The sequence below is a fragment of the Athene cunicularia genome, assembly GCF_003259725.1.
Source record: "Athene cunicularia isolate RWA chromosome 7 unlocalized genomic scaffold, athCun1 chr7_part1, whole genome shotgun sequence".
Classification (NCBI taxonomy): domain Eukaryota; kingdom Metazoa; phylum Chordata; class Aves; order Strigiformes; family Strigidae; genus Athene; species Athene cunicularia.
The window spans coordinates 30,486,677-30,502,408 of record NW_020799107.1 but is presented as its reverse complement, the minus strand read 5'-3'; the positions used below and the strand labels follow the sequence as shown (position 1 = coordinate 30,502,408).

General features: G+C 36.2%; 1 protein-coding gene across 5 annotated transcripts in view; it reads right to left on the bottom strand.

Moving 5' to 3' along the window:
• Window positions 1–15,732, bottom strand: part of MGAT5 (alpha-1,6-mannosylglycoprotein 6-beta-N-acetylglucosaminyltransferase) — a 135,970-nt gene that overhangs the window by 35,138 nt on the left and 85,100 nt on the right. For all 5 annotated transcript variants that reach the window (XM_026852188.1, XM_026852184.1, XM_026852187.1 and 2 more), the window contains exons 9-11: window positions 15,045–15,179; window positions 8,766–8,899; window positions 4,749–4,882 (exon numbers count right to left, since the gene is read on the bottom strand). In XM_026852188.1, the coding sequence (XP_026707989.1) occupies window positions 4,749–4,882; window positions 8,766–8,899; window positions 15,045–15,179 (403 nt within the window). The remainder of the gene's footprint in view (window positions 1–4,748; window positions 4,883–8,765; window positions 8,900–15,044; window positions 15,180–15,732) is intronic.

Below are 15,732 nucleotides of genomic sequence, written 5' to 3'. Positions count from 1 at the left end.
ACTGACCTGTCTGAAAGGTAAAAATTAATGGAAAATATTTTTTTCTTTCTTTCTTCATAATAATTGAAATTCTGATTGTCATAATAAATGCTGAAGAGCATGTACATTCATGTATACTTATTTACTGCACCTATAGGTGCTCATTTGCTTTGATCTACTTGGGGTTTTTTGATCCGTACTTCTTTCAGAAGCAAATGGTGAATTTCAGAAATGTTGCTGAATTTAAGTGTCTGGTTCATTTCAATTTGTTATGTGGCATAAAGCAGGAGAGTGCTCCTGGTGACAGCAACTAGGGTGAATTCTGATTGACAGATAAGTCCATAGTGCAGTTGCAAATTTGGAGGAAAACAAAATAAAAACACCATGGGAGAAGTTTGTGAGTGCGCTGATCATGCGGGTAAGAAAAGGTGAGGAGGATTTTTTCTCCCTTTCCTTATGTTTCTTACAGCTTAAAAAAACCCGAGAGGAAATGTTCAGCCAAAGCACGTTCCTAAATATGAAGCACAAAAACCAATCAGAAGAAAGGGAAAAGGCAACACTGCCAGCAGCAAGACACTGATCTCTGCACATAACGTAACTATTCCTAGAAGTATAAATTTTCCTCTCTGACTTCTCATTTTCTTACTCCCACTTCATGCAAGAGGGCATACGATGGGGAAATTACAGACGTCACATGGAGCTATAAAGGGGAAACGTTACTAAGAACAGACTTGGTTATGTATTTTCCCATCTTTGATGCTTCAAAACTTGTTATGCAGACATTAAGAAGAATGTCCATCAAGTGACATTAGTAACAAACTCACACATTATTTTGCCTTTAAATATGTAAATATTTTTAACACAACTCCAATATGCGACAATAAAATCTACAAAAGCAGTCATCATACAATTGTTATGCATTGATGGCGATTTTCTGATACAAAGCAAAATTCTTGACTTCTGTCACAGAACCCCACAAAGCCAGAAACAGCAATAGCATAAAACGAATCCTGACTCTTCTCCTTCTAGGATAGAGGGCAGAAGTATTGGAATAGTATGACAGGAAGTTGCAGAAAGAAGAACAAAGAAAAGACTTAGGATAGAAACAGGAGCTAAGATGACATGAAAGGCTTCACACATTCCCTTTTAATTGAAGTTCCGTAATTAAAGCCAATTTTGATAATGCAGAGCATTATGGGTTTCACTCACATTTTATTCATTCCTTCTTTTTCACTTAGGCAGAGATAGGACTCTTTACTCCTTAGTACTGCCAGAAATCCCAGACAAAACCACAAAACCTTTGATTACAGCAAACACAAATTAAACTTGGCAAATGTTGCCCTTGATAGCTTACCTCTAAGGTTAACCTTTAGAAATGTGGCAAAAGTCCTTAGAACCTCCTATTTGTAATCCTCAACCCACTTAACACTGATTGAGTTATCAGAGGGAAGTAAAGAAGATCTCTCAGTCTCTGCAGCTTACATCCTTCCTGACCTCCAGACAGACATACCCACGCCTGCCCGCTGCAATATGGGATGAGTGTCACTGGTCTCAGGCCACAGGCTGACATTTTTTTCTGTATCCAGCAGAGCTGACAGAAGTTATCACTGTATTCCTCCCCCTGTTACTCATCATGTTCATACCAGAGTTTAGCCCCACTGAATGATGTGGGAAGGCAGAATGTTGTCTGTAAGCAATCCCTAATTCTCTAGCTACAGTAGCCTGGTTAGTGTACACAGTTTAAGAGCAGGTGGTCTGAGCTAGCCTCAACAACTCTGCCCAGCCATGCAGCAGAGCTGGGAATATGGGGATTTCTAGCAAGGATGAAATGACAAGTAATTTGGTGCTTTTTTTTTTTTTTTCCCCATAGGCCTAGCCAGACACAGAAAAGGACCCATGTCCACAGCTATATAAAACCATGATGGCAGTCAGCTATTCTAGTCCCACCCCAAGGGAAAAAAGGTCCTGTGCATACCTCAGTTCCACATCATCCTACTTGGTTTAAAATTAAACAATTTATTTGCAACTGCTATTCCCCAAAAGTACCTCAGTCTGGGGACTGGAACACTCTCTTCTCCACACTGTGCTTCTCTAATGACTGATCAGACCTAGCAGTGAGTGTATTCTGTGGAGATTACACTTTCCGTTAATTGGCCACGTTCAATATAAAGAAAAGGAGCAGGATAAACAGATTAGTCTGGTTCCATACAAGCCATGATGGCAGATGAAAAGAGCATTCAACAGGAAAAATGAAGGAAACATGAAATAAGCAAATTACACAGACACAAGATTAGTTCAGGCTTTCTGTTGATCACAAGAATTGGATTTTATCACTCCAGATAAGACATCCCACACTGTCACCGATTCAAAGCCTATCTGTGGTGATTGCACTTTATGTGCCAGTGCACATGGGCATGACTGCAGTTACAATCTCCAAGCTACAGTTTTAACATGCTTGATGTTACAAGCATAAAGTAAGCATTTTAATATGGCCAGGTATTAAGTTATACACTTTCGAAGAAACAAGATAGTCAAGTACTGATAGAAACTGGGCAGTGACTTGAAAAGCAGCAGTTCTAAAAATTGACACAAGGGTCTTGGTTGAGAAGTTGTCTAAACATGAGTTCCTAATGCTGAAAAGGGGATATGCCTAGCAATGCCTATATATAGTATTTCTTTTTGATTTGGTGCTAGTATGGCCCACGTGCCCTTGGCTAACATTCCCATTTCAAGAGGAATGTGAATAATCTTAAAAAGGTTCAGAGAAAACAGACATGTGACAACACTTAAGGATTAGAAAGCACAAAGCTCTCAGTGGTTCAGCATAGACAGGCATTTCAGGAGATGACTATGGGTTGCTTTGATCTCAACCCATATATTCCTACAGGGAAACAACAGAAACATTGTCAGTGCAGCAGACAAAGTTGTTAACTGCTACTAAGACTGGAAATTACCATTTGGAAATCTGTACCAGAAATAATGCCAAGTCTTAAGGTAGAAGACAACTGTCAAGGATTTTACCAGAGGAAATAGTGGGGTTTCCATCGTGTGCTATTTAAAAATCAAGATTGGATGTCCTTTTCCAAAAAGCCATGTTTTTGTCTTAATCAGCCCATGAGTATCCTGTGTGTCATACAGAATCTCAGACTAGGCAATCACAAATCTCCCCTCTGGGCATATAAGCTATTAATACATATTACTGAACTCATGCAGACTGAATAAACTGAGAAAAACATGTCAGTGAAAAAAACCCTGGTGACTAAGCAACTATCTTGTTCCTTAAATCCAACTAGTATTCAACAGGTTGTTCTGCTGATATGTACTACAAATCAGGTCAGGAAGTATAGATGATTATTACATGCAACTGTTCCTGAGAGACTGATAATGAGATCAGGAACTAAAAGTACAAGAGCCTCAGCCAGAAAAGACTCAAATGAAAGGATCCCAGCTCTGCTCAGACAGAATAGGAGACTGCAGATGGGGGCATACTAAATTGTTCTATACCATAAGTCAAACCGAGTAACTGTCACAGTATTTACTACCATGCAAAGCAAAATTTCATTTCCAGACACAGATTACATGGCTCAGTCCAATAAAACCAAATATAAACCTGAGAGATCACAATCAAATACGCACAGCTAATATACACATATTTCTCAGCATAATAGTTAAGAAGCATCCAGTTCTGCATTTGTGCTACCATTGGCAACACACTTCCATTTCTCTTAAGTTTTTGGTTTGTTTTCTCTCACAGATGCACCATTTACTCGTAGCTATCATTTTTCAAGAATTTATTCTCTATAACCACAGCTATCAGACTAAATGTTGCTTCTGTGGTTCAGAAAACTGCGCAAGACTAATATTCTCATGCCAATGAAAAGGAAAGAAAAAGCAAGACACGGGTGCTCTCACACTGTCATACTGTTTTGTCCTATGTATGGCACAGCATGTACTGATCAGTTCCTTTTCAGAGAACAAGAGGCTTAGAATAAGGTCTTTTTAGGGAGGAGGGAAGGCATACAGAGTATATAGGCACATAGAGCTAGAGGTAATATGGAAGAAATCCAGTGATTAGTGAGTAATTGCTTTTCTTTGAAAACTGCATGAGACACACACTCCCAGGTGTGGCAGTCTGGAAGGAGCTTCAGAAAAGGACAGCAGACAAAAAGCGGAGACCACTGTGAGCTTAACAACACAGTATAACTTGGTGAAAATATGACCGAACCCTGGGAGTATTATTCTGCAGCTCCTGTCCACAGATGGGAGACAATGCAGTAACTGCAATATTTAAGAAAAATACCTCTGATATTATTACAGGGAGATGAGATTGAACACTTCTGGGGTCTTTAGTGAAATAAAATTTCCAGTTCAAAATGCAGCACATTTTTGGTGGTAGATATAAGAAAAGAAATAATTGAAAGACACATTTGCTTATGACAGATTAAAGTTCAGAAAGCCTCTAACACATTCAATTTCCCATTACTTTTAACAGCTTCTGCATTTTACAAAATTATTGTGATATCAAAGCTATAAAATTTTTTTATTCTATCAGAAAGGTGTACATAAACATCAAAGGATCCACATCAATCTAGACGGAAATTTTCTTATCAGAAAGACTTCAAAATGTTCCAATTTCATTACTTAAATGTTTATTTTCAGAAAAAGAATTTAATAGATTTAGAGAGAATGGATACTTTTAAGTTTAGAGTTATACTTTATTATACTGATCAAAATAAACTTGCTCAAATATATGAGTATGGAAAACTCACCTTCCAGAAATTATCTACTTTGCCATAAACGAGAGATTGATTCTGCCTTTTGATGTCATTAATGTGTTTAATATCACTGGAATTCAGATGCTGCTCTACCACAAATCCAAGGAAGCTGTTATCTGGAGTGTGAGCTGTAAGAAACAGAGCATATTGAAAACGTTTTAAAGTATCAGTTAATGTTACAAAAGCACGAATGTTGTCAGAAAAGTAGGTAAAAGGAGAATATTATTCAACAGATCACTTCCTTCACATTCATATTGAGAGATACATTTGCTTGCTTTATTATTGAGAATAGTTCTTATTAATTTTAACTCCTGATGCATACATCCACTAAAATAAGCAGTTACTTTCTGGATCGTTTCTGACAGTAAAAATTTGGTAGCTGGACCGATGTCAACGATGATGACTTTTTGTGTGCTGAGATTTATTATTAGAGATATGAGAACCAGAAGAAATCCAGCTTGACAATATCAGAGATGTAATACCAACAATTTGAAAAAATCCTGTATATGTGCTTGTTAACAAAACTCAGTGTTGCTCAATGTCATAAATGAATTTTAGTAGAATTCTTAGGTTCACCTCCTATATTGGAAGAGCTAACACCAACCATCCAACTCACTGCGTATTACGTATTTGTGCTAATTATTAGCCCACAAAGTCACACTATGCAGATCAGAATATGAATTTCATTGCCTAATTCACTCAGACATGTCTATCATAAAATACTGAAAGGTGACAACTGAAGTTGGCAAAATTGTTGTCAATCCAGCACCCAGACAAAAAAAGTGCATGCAAAGGATATGCAATTTACTTAGTTTTCTGTATTATTTTCAGTCTCTGTTGGACTTTTTCCAGCACTGACATTGAGCAATACTAGCCACAGTTCTCCTCCTACAAAGACACAGACTTATAGGCTCATTAAAACTAAGATTTTTTTTGCCTTTTTTTTTTTCTTTCCCTTTTTTGTGGACAGGGTGTTTAATTCCAGGGATGGACTTCAACATTCAACACTTCAGGTAAAAATCCATCTCTATTATACAAAAATTACTCCCATGTGTGGGATTTTTGTGCCTCTCTAAAAGCATCATAGCCTTACAAGTTTACATAGAAATAGGCTGCAATAAACACTAGGATCTCCTCTATAAAACTTTTGAAATTCTGGCACACAAGCTCACAATTTCTTACCAAGCACATTCTGCAAAGTTAAAAGAAGCACCAAACAAACAAAAAAAGACAATGCCTCAGGCACTTACAATACATGCAATGCTAAACCTATAGTCAGTGTTATTAAAAAATAAAATAAAATCAAATTCTATTGGAATTATGAGGTTTTGCTTTTTGATTCCTGAAAATTAGCCAAGTGGATAATGCAGTAGAACAGAGAAACCATAGAGTGTATGCTTCCCTCTACCATTACATTTAGTCTTTCAAATGACAATTACTCTTTTTCACAAAAAATGCCTCAGCAACAGCTAGGAACTCACTTAGACCCAAGGACTTTTTAGAATTTAGCATAGCAAATGGCACATAGCAAATATGCCTGAAAAGGGGCATTTTTCCATCCTTTCATATTTTTGGATGAGAGACTGCATTCAAAGGAGAGGCAAGGGAGTACACACTCTAAAGAAAAATAAACCTTTGTTAAAGTTAGCACTCAGAACTAATGAAATTCAGTGCCTCAAACATCACTGGCAGGAAGCACTCAGATAGATCTTTAAGCAAGATCATGCAGTTTTAAAAGTACCAGTCCTGATATTTCACATAAAAGAATTTAAATAAAAAAACATAAAAAAAAAAGGGGGGGGGGGAACACTCATGCTTCTGGAAAGCTCAGAGAGGAGAACAGTCAAGTATTTGGTAATATGCCACAGGTTTGAATATGGCTTTATTGTTGCTTGGTAATAATTTTCTGCCCTCATAATCAGAGTTCTCAAAACATAATAGAGTCTGGGGATCTTGGGAAGCTGTCCAGGGTTCCAATCTGTCATAAAACCTTTACTGATGTGTAACATGCACTTCTAATGACAACCCTATAAAGATGGTGCTATCTCTGCAGCAGAGAACAAAAAACAAAAATAAACTTCAGCTATCACAAAACATGCTGACTCTTCTGCACCTAGTACAAAAAGCAGCAAAATTCTTGAATAATCTATAGCACTGGAATCACTCATGCCTCACAATGAGTTTGCTTGCAATCTATTTACCACTTTTCCTGCAAAGGAAAACCCACTGTCATTTCTAGTAGCAAAGATTGGAAATGGTTATTTATTGAAATTTCAATATTGTCATGCTCTTCTGAAAATTCATTATGATTTGCTCCAAAAAAGAGACTGTATTAGTAGTCTATACTGCCACAACAGAGACGATCTTGATATTTACTTTCTTCTGCATTTCATGAAGTGGATTGAGGAGTGCACACACAGAGCACACAGCTGTACCACAAGTATTTGTGCAACTATCTTCCTCAAGTACATCATCCCCCTTGGTGCTATCTTGAACAGGTCCTCACATACAAATTTCCCAACAGCTGGACTACTTAACTACAGCATGATTGAGCTTTCAGCTCCTTTTCCATTTAGGACACAAAACAATAAATATTGGCAAATCATGTGGATATGGAACAAGCTCTGCTTACTAATGTCCATAAAGAAACTTTGCAATCACTTCCAAGTCACATTTCCCCACCACACATTTTGTTACTTGCTTTGAAACAACCATGAATGCAGTCTTTTACCTTCTGAACAACCTTCACTTATATTTCTCTGGAAAAACTTGCACAGCAAATGTTGACAGACAAAATATGCCTCTCAAGAATTTTACAGGGCAACTGAAATCAAAAGCCTGTCAACCAGACAGCAGCATGTATAATTCTGCAACGAAAAGCAGAAAAGTTTGAAAGACTTGACTATGAAGTCTGAGAGAGAACAGTGCATGTCCTGGCCTGAGTCTCAGACAGGGATCACCACCAAAATCTGGAGGTCAGGCTGGTTAAAGCCAAGTGTTTCTTTACAGACTTCGGCTGAGAAGTTGCAGCACACAACCGCGTGCACTTTCCTCTTTCCTAAGCCTGGCTTACCCTCAAGCTAAGTGCACCTTTCACCAATAGTGAACCTTTCAGCATCTTTCAGAGATAACGAAATACTACTACAACATGCAAGAGAAAGATCCTTTGATTCTGGAACTTAGCACCATAAAGTCAAAGACTAGGGCTAGAGCAGGTCACAGTAATCATTTAATCTGATGAAATTTATAGAGAATTTAAATTTTTCTGTGTTCTGTTTATTTTTTAGGATTTTTTTCTTTTTTAAGATATTTAGCGATGCTGAAAACTACCACTGTTTTTTAAATAGCTTTATACACTGCTGGAAAATAAATATGAATCAGTTCACTTCAAGAGAGATGCTCACAACATGAAAGCAAGCTAGGTGAAAATTTTGATAAATTCACGAAGAAGTAGAGACAAAAAATTATTTTTGATGAGTGTTAGTTTATTAATCTTGACTGCAAAGAAACCACAAAGGCACTGTGCTGCTCACTTGTTGAGGGAAAAAAGCAGAAATACAATGACATAGTTAATATAGTTACCAACTTCAGTTTAACCTGATGAAATGCAAGAGTGCAGTTTATAAAAATGCAATCCTCAAAAACCTATCGCTCCATAGCAGGATTTGAGAAAGCAAAACTAACAAAAGTAAACTCAGTGGCACTTGAAGGAAAAGTCAATCACCACTTTCCACAGGTATCCTGAGAATAAAGTTCCCTACCGTTATTTATATTGATATTGTTATTTTGATAATATGTTAATTATTATTTGATGTAAGTTGATATTGATGGATGGAAGCCCAATAGGGCTTTTGCATAGTCTACAGACACTTACTGGCACTCAGGATTCCGCCCATTTAGTTGCTGCATTTTATTAAACCATGAATTTGTCTTTTATAATACAAAAATTCCTCTCAATTACAACATTCCTTTTTAAAGCTCCAAATTATTTATAAACACAGTGATACTTACGGAACATGGTATAAAACTGCTGTGGGTTCAGGTTCCACTTTCCCCATGGTGTCTTGTGGCCTTTGGACTGGGCATAGTGGGCATGGTTAAACTCTGGTTCAGTTCCAAAGGAATCCAGAACTCTTAGCATACACCTAAAAGAAAAAAAAATATTTCTGTAGGTACACATGCACATGTACATATAAGCACGTATGTGTATATATACATAGTTATGATAATTAAGATGAGTGTTTTAGTTTTGTTTGCAACTGTGGATGATTTATGAACTGAAGGTATATTTCAAACATTTGTGTTCATATTACATTCACAAAGACATTACAATCAGCAAATTCAAGGATATATCAGACATTCAAATAGCAACCTTTGAGCTTATTTTGGGTTTCTTTGTTCTTACAGAACAAAGTTATGCTTTAATATCCAAGCAGAGCTTACATTCCTGAGGCTCTGAAGTCAAATTTAGGCAGAAGAAGAGGGGATTCTTCATCTGTTTTCTAATGTTCTCATCCATTACCACAAAATCAAATGCAACAGCCAAGGGCCCTGTGCCAAGAAGATCAGAGCAGAATAGTACTCTGTCTTCAGACAATTGTATTTAGTCTCCAGGTTCTGACTTTTGGGTCAATTAAATCTACTGGAGAAGCACTGAAGACAGTTAATTTGCTGAACACTTGCAGACCATTTGTTTATGAAACATTTTGTCACAGACATTTGAAGGAACAATATAAAAGTCAAATGTCTGCAACAACCAGTCTACAACTAAGAGCAACCTTGGCATTGTATTACAAAGGGTTTGGGATAAGAGAATCACATTCACTCCTTTATTTAAATTCCTATTAAAATTTGCTGGAAAAAAATTACTTCATTTACGGGTGGGTCCTTTCAAGAAAGGGCCCATAGTACATGAAAGGCAGAAAAAAAATCTCAGTACAAAGAAGGCAGCATACATGCTAGCATACAGATTCTACAAACTGTGTTTCCAAAACACAGCCTGCCAAACCTTTGACATGGCTTGGACAGGATCATCATGCTGACCATTGGCTCCACCGCAAAAGAACTGGATTATATGGCTCCAAAGCTGCTGACCCTACCATTCTTCAGCCTTCCATAAACAAAATTTTCAGAAAAGAAAGAGGGTGTGTTTCTACATCATGTGCCACTATGTTATGAAGACATCAACTCTTATATTGTATCACTGGACTTGTATGTGCTGAAGAAGAGACACAACCTCATGAGTGGCAGAGAAGGGATGTAGTTGCAAAAGTACTATTAAGACAGGCTATATTTCTCAGTCTTCAACATTTCCTATGCCCCAAGGCCACATATATTCTGTTCAGCAAAACACCAGGATTTTGGCTCTAAAATGTGAATGAATTTAGCACCCAAAAGGTGAAAGAACCAATCATTTTTGAGTTTTAAAAGATGACAGAATTTAGTCCCCAAAATACATTTAAATATTTCTTATATGTTGCTCCTTTCTCTAAAGTATCCATTAAATTGGGAAACAGAAAAAAAACCCACCACCAAACTCAGCAACTTTTAAACTCTCATATAAAATGCCAAATCAATGTATTTGAAAGTACAAATAGAGCAAATTTTTTTTTTAATCTTCAGAGATCTTTCAAGCAAAAAGAAAGTCAAAATATACAACATATTATGATTCACCAAACAACAAAGCTGACAGATCAGTTTCTGTGCAGTGTTTTATGTCAACTGTTCTCAATGAAAATATTTTACAACAGTGGCAATTATCTCCACATCATACAAAATACTCCAGCAGGACCAAAACAACTTCTGCACTGATGAATCATTCAGTAATAAAAGCTCTCTTATTTCTTGGCAAGCCTTAAAACAAAATTCTTATCAAAAATACAGCTTTTGGCCAGGTACTTCAGTACAGGGGAATGAAAAATGGGTGAAAGCTACTGGAAAAACTGCAGCATTATTAGAGTTTGTCAAATTATATATGTAAGGAGGACTACATCACATGTGATCATCTCAAAGTGCTTTGTTTCCTCTTTTTCCTGTATTCAGATAAAACATATGTAGCACCAATTGTTCATAGGGATTTGTGTAACTATGTTCAATACACATAGGGTCCCTGAAGCAGGACAGAACATGTGATGCAATGGAAACTAAGCTAAACCATAAATCAGATAAAATTAAAAATATTTATGATTTGGGCATAAAGTAAGTTGGAAGAGAAAAAGAGATCACAGCAGAAGTGCAGGTGTTTGCAAAAATGGTATGAGAGATCACAGCTTCAATTAGTGAACCTAATCCCTGAAATGCAGCAGGAAAAACCTGGTAAAGATTTAAAATTCAGAAATTAATGTAATTAATGCCAGCTATGCTGAACTGATATTTTTAAGATATGTAGGAATGCCTTAACTGTCTGCCCGAGTACTATGTTCTCCATTTGTTTCATTTCGTGTTTTAAATCTCTTTCAGTTGAACTATTTTAGAATAAAAAGTTTGATTTGGCATACAATGTTTCAGCATTTCTAAAGTGAAATATTTAACTTTAAAATTGGAAAAATGGTATTTTTTTTAAATCAGGGATGTATTTTAAATAAAAATGTTAATTTAGTGTGATTTTAACTTCAGTTTTTCACTCTGTTCCCCCTTCCTTCCTAAAATGTCACCAAGCTTTAGCAGTGAAGTTGCATGCCTTGGAATTGGTGTCAGACTGATGAGTCTGTTCACCAACTAATTAAAAAAGGATTGGTGGGTAGCAAACTGTTTATAGAAACATCCATATTAAAGTCTTCTTTCTTATGGCATATTAGAAGTGACAATTTGGGGTCTTAGAAAAAAAGTTGAACAAAAGTAACCTGGGTTATCACCATTTTAAAAGTGAGCGTTTTTCCATATATATTGGGCATATGCACAATCTTAAGTGGGCTGTCTTAGAATAAGTATTTATATACATTTACTCATATCCTTCTCCCACCTGAGGTTATAACTCTTCTCTGCTTACATATATTTCTTCTTTGCATAAGCAAGCAATGCTGACCAGCAGCACCCATCCCTGTCAGCAACTAGTGCTTATGCCAGCATAAACTGTTAAATAAAGGGTACGTATAGGCCAGTAACTGCAGATATCTTCCTGGGAGCAAACTGGTCAAAATCCAACCAGTTCTGGCTTGGAAGGTCTGTAGGTGCGCTGAGCTCAGACACAGCAACTTGCCAGCACAGATACATGGACTCCACACTGTTATGGCTTACGTCCAACCTGCCGATGCAAATCCTTGCAGACACACATATGAACTTTCAGGCCACTAAGTACTTGCATTTAAAATGTAAAAACTTACTCAGAAAATAACCCTCAAGACAGATGTATTCTAGAGAACATGTAAGAAGCAGGAATGTTGCTCATTTTTCAGGATAGCTGTCATGTTAATTTCAAGAATACAGCCAGTTGGATTTTTGGCATATGGGAATGAGTCATTGCTAGAGAGACTGTAGAAAAATGAAAAAAATACCAGATTCTTATGTGCTGTACGGAGGATGCATGTGCTAAGAAAGGCAATGAGCTGCACTCCTCAAACTATATTAAGCTACTAGTTTTTATGTTGCTTCATTGCACATAAACTGCATTCAAATATCCAGACTTCAGAACTGAAAAAATACAGCATATGTCCAGGCATTCTTCTGCTTGAAAATCAGGTGCACCCAAAAATGAGATCTGTTTTTCTATATTCATGCTATTTACAGCACCAATTATACCACAGATAAAGCATATACTACCAAGAGTCATTGACGCTACAGATCTCAGACGCACAAAAGAGTTTTTCAGTTGTTCAGAAATAGTCACCCCACAGAGCAGCAGGGTCATTCTTTTGAGGTAGCAGTTCTAGAAACCTGATTTGTATTACCAATAATTTCCTCAGGGCTCAAGTTTACTCACAAAGATTATATATGGCATTCCTATCAAGAGACTGTTCTGAAGGCAGAGGCTTCTTCTACCACTCTATCTGTAGTGAATAAACAAGTTTTAATTTCTTTGTGTCTGGTCTGCATAAATCAAAGTGAGCTGGCCCACACACGTCTGCTGAAAAAACTATACGGCACAAAGCAAAACACTTCTCTCAAGACAAATAATTATTCCTACTGACGTTAAATACAACAGAGAAAGCAAAGTTTGTAAAGAACAAGGGCTATAAAGCAACTTTGTGATACTGTTTATTTTACTGGAATGAATTAAACAAAAATATAAATATGCTTTTATACTGGACTTCTCTTAGTTTTAACTTAAAAGTATTCTGATGACAAAATTCATGAGGTAACTCATGATGCTGAGAGAAAAAAAAAAAACAAACTGTCAGAGGATCCCCAAATAGGAGATAGTATGCATGGAGTTAGGAATTAATTCTTCTGTTCTAATCAATTCTGATAGTCTCTGCTAGACTCTGGACCCCATTTTGTACACTAAACTTGGGAAACAGTATCAAGTAATTAGATTCCCAACAAATGCAAGAAATCTGATAAAAGGTCTACAAAACCTGAATTACAAGTAATGATCCAAAACCCCTAATTTATTTTGAAGAAAAGCAAATTGGAGGAAAAGCAGTATATACAATATTCTAAAGGCTGGCAGAGATGGGAAGGAAGCAATTTATTCCTGAGAACCATATTAGAATAAGCAGTAATGGGTAGTTTGTGAGAAATCAGGCCAAGAAAAGCACTTTAAAGAAAAGCTGAATAATATAAAACAATGGCTGGGGAATCTTCTGAAGTCTTCAGTTAAAGATTAGGCAAAAATCTCTCAAGAAGTACAAATACATCTGATCTACTTTTTAGGAAGACTATGGACTAGATGAGATCTCCTTCCATCCCATGAAATCCGATACTGTATAAGACAGGCATTAAGTAATATCTTTCTTCTTCAAAAGCCTAAAAACCCCTCCTATACTACCTAAGGTATTAATTTAGAGTTAAATTTAATTCTACTCTCCTAAACCAGAAAAAGTCAGTCATTATCACAAATTAGGAATCAATGAAAAACAGATTGACAGTTTAAGATTTAATGATTCATTAAATAAGGAAGCAAAACTGAAGAGCTAATCTAATAATCTCAATGTCATGATGTATTTCCATATCTTTGTTACAGAATATACCAAATAGGAAATTGAAAAGGGAAGATACATTTTAATTTTATAAGTATGGTTTTATATCCTGACCACAATACTGTATGTGATCAGTTAGTGGCAATTACATTTGGCAGACAGACAACCAACTGTAGCTCACTGGAAAATGGGATTATGTTTATTAGCAGGCTCCTAAAAAACAGAATATCCATTTACTCCTCTGCTTCAAAAAAGAGATTAAGAGTAATCTAATCTGCAACGCTGATCACAATACTCCCATTTAAAATTACACTGAAAAGATCCAATGCTCTAGAAAATCCTGTGGTTGAGAAAAAACAATTTTTCTGCCTGCAGTGAACACCTTTCAATATGTTTCTTTAAGTAGGATTTAATGGACTTTAGGGATCATGAAATACAGCTAATTCAATTAGGAACAGAAAAATCAAAGTCAGTAATTTGGATTTGGTTTTATTTCATGCTGATATGTATTTGAACAATGCATGGAAGGCTTGCTGATTTAAAGTTATTGAAAAAAAAAAAAAAAGTGGTTCTAGAACTGCAGACACTAAGAAGGCTGTACAAAGCAATATCTTGCGACCACCATCTTCCATTTCTAATGGAAAGATGTTTGTAGATTACAGAAGCAACAATAACTACAGTTTATTCTTTACTTTTATCCCTGAAGACAACTCTTTGCCCAGCATCTTAAGGGATGAACAGAAAAAATTTGCATTGCAGTTGTTGGGCAATACAGGTAGAATAGATAATTCTCCACAATGATCAATCCAGCATGGCTGTGAACAATGACAAGCAAAACATACTTTTGATATTCCAACTAAACAACAAAATCCAGTCATCTCTCAGTTCATCTACTAATATACAGAACAAAAGGGAGGGGGTGAAAAGAAAGGAGGGAAAGAAAGGCAAAGATGATGACACAACAAGATAATATAATTAATTAAGATAAAAAATGCCTGAATCCAAGAATCCCAAACTTGCTGTGGGGATAAAGATGGTAAGCAACAAACAGGTAACAGCCCCTTTATTCCTAAGAGTGAAAGACAGAGAACATTTTCACTTTCATATAAATTCAAATTCATGTGAATGTACTCACCTCCGTACTTTGACATGTGTTAATCAACAAAAGCTCTTTAACAAAGCACTGAAGAGGTCAAGTAAGTGTTATACTTACTGGTAATGTACCCAGGATGGACCAAGGGTTTTCTTAAACTGAGTGAGTCCCACAATGTCAATGTAAATGAGTTCTACAACTTTATCCCCCTGGGTAGGGCAGCCAGATCTGTTACCTACAACCTTCTTCATAATCCTAAACAAAGAAAGAAGGAATATGGAAAAGTATTACTTTCCAAAACCTTGAATAAATACTGTAATACTATTTATACCAATAATTCCCCTTTCCAAAAAAGCTTTACTCTCTTCTTTTCCAAATCAGAAACCATATATGAACATTCAAATGCTAAAGATGCTCAGCCTTTATTAAAGAAATGTTTATACAGCAGTAAAGCATTAATTTTCACTAAAAATCTCATCTAAACAAGAGAGTAATATGGTTGGAATGCTTAAAATTTGCATACTTTAAAATTATTTGAAATAATTTCTGCCTTCTATTGACAGCTTCGTAGTATAAGAGCTCTCTACAAAATGATGCTGTCATGTTTGTTATAAAAAACACGAAAGCTACAGAAAAAGGGTATGTGCTCAAGCTTAAAACAGATGTTTTATGCCTAATGCTGAACTAGTGTGCAAAACAAGACAAAGATGAGTGAGGTAGCAATTTGACCTAACAGAAGCAATTAACTACATCAAAAGTAGTGTGTTTAAAGAATTTAAACCTTTATTTTAAAGTGAGATACTGAGTG